The following is a 12,341-nucleotide window of genomic DNA, read 5'->3' on the forward strand; positions in this document are numbered from 1 at the left end:
TTACATATAGGCAGACTGGTTGACCTACAGTTTTTTTCATAAATTTACGTAATTGTCCTCTAGTATTAGATGTTATAGCATTTCCATTTATTTCATCTAAAATATCTCCAATTTCAACTTTATCCTAAAAATAAAAATTAAATAAAATTAATATTTTAAATAAAATTATATTAAAAAATAATAATAATAATGTTATAAAAATTTAAAAAATTGTGTTCATTACATCTTCTGCAGCCACAGAATTTTTATCCAAGTTAACTATTAAAGCTCTTCCTTTTGTAAAACTGCAATAATATAAGATTCATAATATCTATAATGAATAATTACTGATAATTTATTTTTACAAATGTTAATTTCTTACCATACAGAAATACCTAAACTTTTACATGGTACTAATTCCAAAGCCACACATTCTGGTAATTGCCAAGATTCATCTAAAAAGCTACAATTTCGTAAATTCAATTTAAAATTTAATTTACTGCTTTGCAGTAATACTGATAAAAATATTTCTCCAAGAATATTATCTCCCAGAATACTGTTTCTATCATAATAGTCAGTAGACATTAATGGTGTTCTGACCTATGAAATTTTAATTAAAAATATTATGTTAAGAAATTAATTTTGTAATATAAAAAAATATACATACCAACATTTCAACTGGCATATGAAGGCACTTTCGTATCAAACATGTTTTAATTAAAAGCCTAAGACGTCCAGTAGGTGTATAAACTTTTGGATTTTTTTTCACTTGTTCAACAACCAAAGAATAAGTGCAACAAGAACTAAAATAATAAATATTTAATGTAAATATTTATAACTTAATATAAATATTTTATTTCTTAAATATTATAATAATATGAAAAATATAATATATAATATAAATTTTCTTTTTTGTGTTTTTTCAAACCTAAAATGTTTTTCTGCAATTTCTTCCAACCAATACCAAGCATCAGGTAATTTTGGAAAACCTATTGGATTTAAACGCATCAATATTCCTTTTTGAAAACATTTTTCTAAACTTTTATAAAAAAAAGGTAGATCTTTGTTTTCTTCATCAATTTCAATGTCACTTTCAGTTAATTTCTTTGTCCAACCTGAAAATTGTTTCTTTTAATAATTAATTTAATAATAATAAATATTCATTATAATACTGTCTAATTGTTTAATTTTAAAATTGAAAAAAAGAATAAAAAATATAATGTATTTTTAAAAAATTTAATATAAATCTTATTAAAACGAAATATAAAATAAAAAACAAGAAACCATTATAAAATAAATTATTTTTTTTATATAATATAATAATTTTAGATGTCAGATATCAAAACTTAAAAATGAAAATATTTATAATTTAATATAAATAATTAATAGAAAAGATATTATTATTTATTATAATAATCTTACTGCTAAAATAATTTTCTAACCTACAAAAATATTATAATTAATTACCTTTCAATTCTTTAATAAGGGGATTTGAGACCGTCATGGCATTATCAACTTGAATTATTGTCAAACATCAATAATCTTTATTAAATAAACTAGTCAGAAATTCTTAACGATCAAAAGAAATATCATTTTCAATTAACTTATTTATATATTATTGTTTTAACAATATAAAAGAATATTTGTTATACTTCAAACGTCACGTTTACTGAATGTATTTTATTTATAATGATATTATACATATATATATATAATACGTAGAATACTTGCATTATTATAAAAGATAAAATTTACATTTACAAGCAAACGGCACACATAAATAAAATTAATAGATAACAAATACTTGATATATTAATTTTACTTATTTGAAGTATAATAGATATTCGTATTTTCAATATTCTATGTATTATATAAAATTAAGTTATATTTGAATTAGAAGAATAAATAATATTAAAAATTTAATTTAAAAATTTAATTGCATGAATTTTGTGTGTTAAATGTTATTAAATATAAATAGTTTTAGAATAATTAGTTAAAATGGCAACAATTGTGCCTGATATAAATGAAATAAAATCAAAAGCTTTGGAAGCTTTTGCAAATGAATTTGGAGATAATGCGAATATTTGTGTATGTGCACCCGGTCGTGTGAATTTAATAGGAGAACATACAGATTATAATGAAGGTTTTGTTTTACCCATGGTAAAATTATTGATGTTTATATAAATATTACTTTTTTTTACATAATTAAATTTGCGTTTTATAATTTAACGTATATACAAAAATTAAAAAAATTTTTTCATATAATAAGCTATTGCTTGAAAAAAATAATTTTTCACATTACTAATATCGGCAACACGTTAATTATTTCTTTAAATATTTATTTCTTATGTTATTAATAATAATTTAAAAATTTAATTAATCTATTATTATTAAAATTTAATTTATTAATGAAAATATTAAATAAATAATAGAATATTAAATAAAAAATTAATTTTTGGATAAATTTGAATAATTGTTAAAAATTATTATAATTATTGTAATATTATTATTTCTTTATATTTAATCAAATAGAATTTATTAAATCATTTTATTTTCATTGAAAAGTATATTTTTTAATTGAACAGCTATTAAATTTTTTAAAAAATATTAATAAATAATATTGATATTTAAATAAATACTAATAATGCATAATTAATATATTATAGGCATTGCCCATGGTTACACTTGTAGTGGGAAAACTTAGCAATGGAAAAAAATGTAAAATTGTTTCTCTTAATGATATAGTTAATTCTGAAAATCATACTGAATTTGAAGTTAGTTCTCGTAAAAATATAAAACCTGGAGAACCAAAATGGGCTAATTATGTAAAAGGATGTGTAGCAAATTTTATTTGTCAGTTTGTTTATTATTTGAATTTATTTTAATAAAAGATAATAAAGTAATATAATATTATATAATGTTAATTTTAGGCGATGTGCCACCTTTTAATGCTATTATTTTGTCTACTGTACCAGTTGGTGCTGGTTTAAGTAGTTCAGCTGCTTTGGAAGTTGCTATTTATACATTTTTGGAAGAATTAACTGGTATAGAATCAGAAAAGCCAGAAGATAAAGTATAATTGCATTATTTATTTTAATTTTAATTTTATTAAAACAGAAAAATTTATTAGAAGTGTTGTTTAGGCATTAGCTTGTCAACGAGCTGAACATGATTTTGCTGGAGTTCCATGTGGCATCATGGATCAATTTATTTCTGTGATGGCCAAAGAAGGTTATGCTCTTCTTCTTGATTGCAAAGATCTTAGTACTAAACAAATACCTATATCAAAAATAAATGATTATATCTTTTTAATTACTAACTCTAATGCACCTCATAAATTAAGTTCAAGTGCATATTGTGAACGTAGAGATTGTTGTTATGAAGTTGCAAAAAGATTAAATAAAAAAAGTTTACGTGAAGTATCTATGAGTGATATTCAAGGTAGATTAAAGAATATAATTATATCAAAAAAAAACAAAAATATTTTTTTTTTTATTAAATTTTGATATTTTATATTTTTTTTTATTTTTAGTTTTAAAATCACAAAATGTACCTGAAGAAATGATAAAAAGAACTCGTCATGTAGTCACAGAAATTAAAAGAACAATTGATGCTGTAGAAGCTCTTGAAAAGGGAGATATCAAAAAATTTGGACAGTTAATGAATGAAAGTCATGATTCTTTAAAAAATGATTATGAAGTTTCTTCAGTTGAATTGGACACTTTAGTAAAAGCAGCAAGAGAAATAAATGGAGTTTTAGGAAGCCGTCTAACTGGTGCTGGTTTTGGAGGATGTACAGTAACATTATTAAGAAAAGATGTAATTGATCAAACAATCAATCATATGAAAACAAAGTTAGATTGTTGTTTTTGTAACACTTTTATAATTTTTGAATTTGATAATGATATTTATATATAGTATTTTGTTACAGATATTCTGGAAATGCAACATTTTATATAGCAGAACCTGCAATGGGTGCAAGAATTTTAGACAAAAATTAAAGAATATGATAGTAAAAAATTATCATCTAATTGCAACAATATGTTTCATGTTTACAAATAAAATGGATATAATAAAAAAAAACTCAAACTTTATTTTTACACTTATATTAAACTAACTCTCTTTAATTTAAAAAAAAAGTGATATACTCTTAAAAATTTTGATTTTTTTTTTTATAGTATATCATATAAGATTTAAAGTAAAATGCTTAAACAAATTTTAATATTTGTTAATTTTTTTTTGAAATAATATAAAATATTACATATTATTATATGTTATATAATAACTTTTAAATTGCATGTACAATAATGCATGTATATAAAAAATGCTACTGACAAATTATATAAATTTATATTCATCTATAAATTTATATACATATCTCATAATCTTATATAATTATAATAGACCCTTTTGATACAATATTCATAATATAGTTTTTCTATATATCTTTTTATAATATTTAAAATTAATATATTTAATATGTTTTCATCATTAATATGTATTACATACATTCTTAGTAAAAGTTCTTAGTAAAAGTAGTGAAAAGTTTTTATTTTATTTATGTGAAATTACATACATGAAATATCGTCGTATAATGTAATATTGTATCCAAAGGGTTGATACTTAATTACAATAATTATTAAAACATATTGTTCCTCTTTATTGTAATATTATCTATATTGTTCGTTTTCGAATTAATATAATACTGATATGTATAAAATAAAAAAAAGGAGTACTTCCGGGACGGAATTTATAAAAGTCTAAATATTATCAGTACCTGTTCATAGTAGTTGACGAATTTGAAAATTCTGAAAATAAATAAAAGTTTTATACTAGTTTAATCTAAATTATACACATCTATATAAAATTTAACAATTATTAATAAATCAATTATCTAATCATATAATATATTATATAAAAATAAAATTAGTTAATTACCTTTCAAACAATCGTTAAGTTCAAGTTCGCTAGAACTACATTTCAAACCAGAAGGTTTTACACCTTTGAAAATTTCAATAATACTCGGTTTCAAATTATGAAAAATCAAAGGTTGTCCACGTTTCGAAAAATCTTCCGTTAAACTTTTAATTCCCTAAATAAATTATATAAATTATATGAATTATATAAATTATAATGTACAAATAAATTATATAATATTGATAATTTTCAATCTTGATTATATATATAATTATTTTTTTTTTGTTTTGAATATTTTTTTTGATTATTCTATATTTTATATTATTCCATCTTCTATTATAACATTTTATAATGTACCTTTGCAGCTGTAAAATCTGCTGCTTGGATATGTGTAGAATCTATAACAACAGGTACCGCTGTTCCCTGTTTTGTACCTTGCTTACTAATTACAGCCCGCACGTATTCGACACTTGGAAAAACAAGACTTCTGTCGGGCGTTATGACAAGATATTCACAGCCGTTGATACTCTAAAATAAATATTACATTGTACATATATTTATAACAATATGATTTCTCATTATAAAAAAATGAATAAGATCATTAATTTATATCATGTATGTAATATGAAAACTTCCTTACTGTATCTTTATGAACTCGTAGCGATGGTCTTGCTGAAGCATAAAGTAGGAACAAAACGTTTATACCGATACCAATTACTATACCTAATTCAAGCCTTATAAAAAGACAGCATAAAAATGTAGCCACAGCTGGTATGAGATCAATTTCTGAAAAGAAATTTATTTATTTATTGTATAATATATTCAGAAAAGTCTCTGTTCATAGTAAAATTTTAAATCTACTATATATTCATAATGAATGAATATCGTGTACTATTAACATTATATTTAAAAATTAAACTGTACTTTTTGTTCTCCATATAGGCTTAATCACGTGTAATTCCACCATAAAAATGACAGCCGCGATGATGATTGCAGCAAGGGCGGCGTTAGGAATAAAGTACAAATACGGGGTAAGGAACTGAAGTGATACAAGTACTAAAAGTCCAGTATAAACACCACCAAGAGTCGTTTTCACTCCGGATGAATGATTTACGGCACCACGACTAAGGCCACCGCTTACAGGCATGGAAGAAACGAAAGCTGACACAACGTTGCATACGCCTAAAGCCAACATTTCTTGAGTCGCATCGATTGGTTTACCTTCATCTATAAAAAATATGTTTTCTTTATACGAGATCTTATAATACATAATACAATTTACAGATAAAAGCTTAATCATTATATATAATACTATATTGTTATTATACGCGTAACAAGCATATGACATAAAACTCACTAAAAACTTTGGCAATAGAGATGGTTTCTAAGAGGCTCAATAAAGGAATGACTAGACATCCAGAACCGAGTGCGGAAACCATATCGACGAAGTTATAAGTTTCGTTCTTGTAATAGGTTTGAAACGGTGGTAGCTGAAATTCCGGAAGTCCTTGTTTAACGTGGCCCGTCAATTTAACGGGTGAGGAACCTAAGTGACTTTCTAAAAGCCAGCATATAACACCGCAAACGAGGACCACGAGAATATTTCGTGCCGTGGACAGTAACCAAAGTGATTTTTGCATAATTACTTGTACTCTCGACGACATTTTTGCCGCTTTTTGCATAAATGGTATATCTTTGATTTTCTGCAAGAAAAAAAAAAATTTTTACTTACTTTATTCTTACGACAAAAAATATCTATTTATTAGATAATGTTCTAAATAGTTTAGATTACTATTAAATGTTTATTTAAAAATTTACTTAACAAAAATTACATTGTACATGTTATTTTATTTTATTCAATGATGATACTAACTCTAAGAAGAAGTAGTACGATTATACAAGTGATACCCAATGCACTGTCCCAAAGTTTTGTTTCTCCAATTTTTTCGAATATATTTTGCCATACTTCGACAAATTTACTACCACCTATATGAATGCCTAGAATATCCTTCACTTGGCTAGTAGCAATAATTATCGCTGCTGCCGACGTAAAACCGACCGAAACTGGTCCTGATATGAAATCCAATAAAAAACCTGATAAGAGAAAATATATAAATATTTATTAAATAATATTTGTATTTAGTAGTATTTCTTTGTACAAAAATATATATATATATATATATTTGATAGAAAGATAATCGATAATATACCTAAATGTAAAATTCCCATTAATAAACACGCGCAACCAGAGATGAATGTTAAAAGAACCGCAAAATCGGGCCCTAAATCAGATTTTTGTAACGTTTCTCTCGTCAAGATTGCGATAATTGCAGTTGGCCCAACTGGAACGTCTTTACAGGATCCAAAGATAGTGTACACGAAGCATGCCATGAAAGATGAATATAAACCATACTGCGAAAAAAAAGAAAATTTTAGAACGAATAATGTAAAAATAAATAAACAATATTAAAAAAAATAATGATAATAATAATATGTATAAAAAATAATATACATTAAACATTAATATGATATTTAAATAAAACTTGGAAAGATGGGAGAATAAACGTTCTTACCTGCAAAGGAAGTCCTGCCACATTCGCATAAGCTATCGCCTGTGGTATAACGGTAAGGCCTACGGTAATACCAGCAACGAGATCACTTACTATGTAATCCTTACGATACGTTTGTATCCACGCTGCTATAGGTACCCTTTTGTAAACCATTTTTTTCTTGCACGATCTTTTGATTCGTTGATACACCCATTTCCTTCCTAAAGAGCATAATAGATCTTTTTCAGGATTTTGAGGAACTGGAAAAAAAATTTCATTTTTTATTATTAAAAAAATATAATTGTATATAATCGAGCAATGAAATATAAGAGAGTGAAAATTTATCATATTTTATAAATTATAAGTTTCATTTCTTTTTACAATATTTTTAACTATTATATATATTTCACTTTAAATAACCTTCAATAATTCATATAAAATTATAAAATAATTATAGCATATAGAATTTTCACATTTTCTTCCATCTTTAGTGTACAATCCGAAAAAACGTAAAGTGTAAAAACGTTTCAAGTATTTTAACGTGAAAGGTATTCCCGATATCTAATGCACGAAACGACAATACACATGTAAACAAAGATCATTGCACGACAAGCTGTGAAACGTTTACAATGGGCAAACGGTATAATTAAACGTGTAGGAAAATAGTTAACACGTGTGTGGAATAACGATGTAGATTCCTCGGATCGCGTGACGACCTTTTTAAATAAACGATTTTAGAAAGTACGACGAAAAGAGGAAAAAGATAGCGGAATAAAAAGAAAACTGTGTGGCCACGAGGCATCTGACTCGAGTCACGGGGTATTAGGATTACCATAATATGTATGCGAGTGTGCATAGTGCTGTAGTTCCCGTATAACTGGTGATAATTGCGTCCAAAAGTGAAGTTAGACAGGTTTAACTGGTTCTGCGCGTACAGCACGTGATGTTTGAAGGAAAATATAAATTGTCCAATGAATAAAAATGATATCCATTCAATCGACATTACATACGTTAAATGAAATTTCACCGGATTGAATGTTGCTCGTTTTTTTTTTTTTGCAGAAAATTAGAATTAAACGAATCGAAAATTTTTAAACTTTTAATTTTCTGTTAATTGATATTTTCTTAGTTATTTCGTTCAATTATTTCGTTGAAAAAGATAATGTTTAGAGAAGAGAATTTTTTATATCATTCTTATATATAGTTATTTATTGCTAAATTGTTATCTATATTTTAACAAAGAATTATAAATTATTTGGCTTTTCTTTGGCTCTTCTTACAATGATAAATCGTATGGAGTATTAACGTTTGATCGATCGAATTCGCGAAAATATGAGTAATAATTTTTGTTACATATTGAAAAATTAAATAAAAGAGGGAAAAAAATTAATCGATAAAATCGAGAAAATTTTCAGTAATTGCAATTAAAAATAATTTCAATATCGTTCGGCTTGAAAAATGAACGTAATTTTAAAAATTTAATTTTAAAAAGATAATCGCAAGGCATCGATATCAATTGCGAAAATTATTACGAAACAGTAATATAAATTCTGAATTATTTTATATATCATTTCGAAATTTTCGAGGATATCTCAATCGACAGACGGTAATGATGAATTTTCCAATTTTCCAAAAAATTTCAATCGAATAATTCGTTTCGGATTATTCGAACAAATTATTTATAAAAATTATCATTATTTTCAATCAAAATTTTTTTTTAATTTTTATCGCGAAATAAACAAGTTTCTCGTATAGTATTATTTAAGACTCTTATACGTTTATTGAAATGAAAGTGTTACGAGCTAACGAAATCTCATTATCATTTTTAAAACAGGTTGTATCAAGGAAAAACTTAAAGAATAGAATAATAGAAGCGCTTTCCTATTACACGTCATTATTTCGCAAATGGGAACGAAATGAATCAGAAGATTTAAAGAATCCATAACTTCGAATAATTTTTTCGTTGTTAAACGCACTTGGCCTAACCACAAAACTGAACTGAGGAAAATTTGCAATACCAAGTTTTTTCCCCCTCGTTTGCATCCGTTTCATAAGAATTCGTATTAAGCGAAGTATCGTTTTTCTCACGATACTTTTTTTTTTTGACGTCATTTGAAAATTTAACTTTTAGTGTTTCCCAACTTTTTCTTATTTATACGATACGACTCGTAATAAAATAGCCTTCGAAATATTCAAATAACTCGTGACCTCTCCTTTTTTTAAGTAATCAGATGAATTGCGTTTTTTTTTTTTTTCCCTTTTATTAAAATCAAAATATATCTCTTTAATTTAATAGATTCGCGTTTTCGAACCGACTGTTGACGTCGATTTATTTCATCGTCCAAATTTTCCAATTTTTAAAAATCGTCACAGAACGAATCCAATCATTTCACCAACGATAAAATATAATATTTTTATCTCTGGAAAGATAAAAAAAGTTATGTAAATTTCTTCAATGCCTGGATATTTTATATTTTTTTGCATTATCACGAGCACCAGTAAATTTAAATTTTTTTTCGATAAGAAAAATTATTGACAAAGGAGGAAAAACGAGAATAAGGTAAATTCCCGAAGATAACTTAATTAATTCTTAAAATATATTTTCCCATTTCAAAAATAACAATTTTTCAATTCTCAATAATCAATAAGCTTGTCAGATTGAAATTACTTTTTAGAAAGAAATTTTAAAGAACCGCTACATTAATTTTTATTCTCATAATTTCCATGTTATTCTTTTGATAATCTTGAAATCGCAATCGCAAAATTGCATCATAAAAAAAAAAAAAAAAAAAAAAAAAAAAAAAAGAGAGAAAAATTAAACAGCTAGCGTAACAATTTAAAACGACGAGAGAATAATTGATATAATCAAAATGTTAAACTGTTGGGTCGTTATCGATACTTTTCCATCTATCAAATTATCAAACGATCATTTTTTATTTCTTCTTCTTCTTCTTCTTCTTTTATGAATATTCTCATGGCCCCGCGTTGGAAAATTGAATCTCAAACGGATTTAGCGCACACAGGCTTAAGATTTACAATAATCGTAAAAAAACGCCTCGAAGAATCCGCTTTTGCCTCGATGGAGATTTATTTCGTTCCGTTCGTAATCTGCCTTATAATTTATTCGCGATTTGCATGTCGTAGAATTTCTTAATCGATAAACCTGTGACTATCAGGTGTTTGAAATTATCCACTTTGAATATTGAATTTAAATCGAGAATGGGAATCAAGGTTGGCCGTTAAAAAAAATTCATCGATATTAAATTGTAAAATCCTTCTGTCCCACATACGTTTCGCAAAAGAAATGTCTTTTTTAAGAATAACGCAAAAGTTCCTTGAAGATATAATATATAAAACGGGAGAGATCAAGAAAGATGATTTTTTTTCTTCTTCTTCTTCTTCTTATTATTATTATTAATAATAGTTTGAAATGATGAAAAGAACAGATAAGATGAATGGAAGAATTGTAATTTTCTTGAAAATATTCTCGACGAATTAAAAAAGATGGATAGTAATTTTACCGTTCTAATTTATTGGCGATTAACATTTTTTTTTTTTTTNNNNTAATTACGAATAACATTGATTAAAATTGGTTAATTTCAATGATATTGTAANNTTAGTTTCATTTGCATGATTGATTTCAAGCAATAAGAAAAAATAATATCGTAAAATCGTATTATTCGTTTCAGCAATTATAAACAATTTTTAAAATTCAATATCGAGTCTCATGGCCATTGTTAAGAAAGCAAATTCGAAATTTTAATAATTTTAAAAAACGTAAAAACAAATATAATTTATTTTTACTTCACTCCAAAGGTCATTCTATATTATATATCGTTGGATGAATAATTCATCGAGATTAAAAGATAGAGCACAATAAGTTCGAAATATGTATAAGATAATTTGTAATAATACGGCTAATTAATCAATCAGATAATCGATCATATTGCAAATTTAAGATTACTTGTGGATAATATTTTTATTCCTCGTTTACGACAACTGAGAATTTTCGTTCACGTGGACGAATCGTTAAATTCGTCGAATTAATAATTCCTCGAATAATCGAAAACATTATTAAAGATTTCAAAATGCAGAAAACACGTGCCGCGTTCCAACGAATGTAAAAATATCGTGAAATAAGAATTTAACTTCGATTTTAATGGAAAATGTAAAACGATATATAATTACGACAGAATTCTCGTTTATAATATCGAAACTTTTATCGCATTTTCAACGAAAATCGAAAGGATGATTGTTCGAGGTAAGACGAAAATCAAGAGTGGAAAAAAGAAAAAGAAAAATATTTCGTTCGAGGCTTTATTTTTTTCCCAGTTATCGATAATGATTAAAAATAGAAAGAAATATCCTTGGGCACGAGCAAACCATTTCCATCGATCCATTAATTGTCAAATAACATAATTGTCAAAAAAAAAACAAAAAACAAAAAACAAAGCTTCGAACGAAATATCTTTTTTTATTCTGCTTCCAAGAATCTTCTCCTTCACTTTTTTGCCTCGTATCGATCGAGCACAGCGTATATTCTTATCTTATTAATAACAACGAGAGAAAAAAAAAAAAGAAAAAAAGACTCACCATCGTTGCTCACGGTTTTATCATCCTGATTGCAAACACGAATATTGTTGAGTCTGTTCTCGAACTCGGGCATTTGATCGAGATCGTTGTTGTTGCTTCGAAGAGGATCCTCGAAGGCGGCATTGCAGTATCCGGTTAACCGAACCTGCTTCCCCGTTTCGAGATCGACGTCCTGGACATTGTACTTGGACATGTTCACGATGATCTTTTTTTCTCGATGAAATGGGAGATAGAGATCGAACTATTTTTCTTTTTTCTTTTTTTTTCTGTTTTTTTTTTTTTTTTTTTTTTTTTTTTTTTTTT

The 12,341-nt window shown here is 25.7% G+C and overlaps 3 protein-coding genes across 3 annotated transcripts in view; 1 reads left to right on the plus strand and 2 right to left on the minus strand.

Annotated features, from left to right (window-relative positions):
- LOC102672252 overlaps positions 1-1,672 on the minus strand; it is a 3,043-nt gene extending 1,371 nt beyond the window's left edge. The window contains exons 1-6 of the mRNA XM_006614977.2: positions 1,447-1,672; positions 908-1,094; positions 647-782; positions 362-579; positions 224-284; positions 1-124 (exon numbers count right to left, since the gene is read on the minus strand). Of these exons, the coding sequence (XP_006615040.1) occupies positions 1-124; positions 224-284; positions 362-579; positions 647-782; positions 908-1,094; positions 1,447-1,483 (763 nt within the window). The 5' untranslated portion in view covers positions 1,484-1,672. The remainder of the gene's footprint in view (positions 125-223; positions 285-361; positions 580-646; positions 783-907; positions 1,095-1,446) is intronic.
- Positions 1,673-1,734: 62 nt separating this feature from the next.
- On the plus strand, positions 1,735-4,062 carry LOC102672886 (galactokinase-like). The gene is made up of 6 exons (XM_006614982.2): positions 1,735-2,139; positions 2,646-2,832; positions 2,910-3,052; positions 3,123-3,420; positions 3,512-3,833; positions 3,911-4,062. The coding sequence occupies exons 1-6, from the start codon at positions 1,978-1,980 to the stop codon at positions 3,978-3,980; spliced, it is 1,182 nt and encodes a 393-aa protein (XP_006615045.1). The 5' UTR covers positions 1,735-1,977; the 3' UTR covers positions 3,981-4,062.
- A 451-nt stretch (positions 4,063-4,513) lies between these two features.
- Positions 4,514-12,231, minus strand: LOC102673027 (sodium-independent sulfate anion transporter-like). Its single transcript, XM_006614983.2, has 10 exons — positions 12,039-12,231; positions 7,470-7,705; positions 7,107-7,308; positions 6,770-6,990; positions 6,254-6,599; positions 5,821-6,123; positions 5,537-5,682; positions 5,254-5,424; positions 4,918-5,071; positions 4,514-4,787 (listed from the first exon to the last, which is right to left on the minus strand). The coding sequence occupies exons 1-10, from the start codon at positions 12,229-12,231 to the stop codon at positions 4,750-4,752; spliced, it is 2,010 nt and encodes a 669-aa protein (XP_006615046.1). The 3' UTR covers positions 4,514-4,749.
- Between the last annotated feature and the right edge of the window lie 110 nt (positions 12,232-12,341).

This window comes from Apis dorsata, unplaced genomic scaffold, assembly GCF_000469605.1.
Source record: "Apis dorsata unplaced genomic scaffold, Apis dorsata 1.3 scaffold_206, whole genome shotgun sequence".
NCBI lineage: Eukaryota > Metazoa > Arthropoda > Insecta > Hymenoptera > Apidae > Apis > Apis dorsata.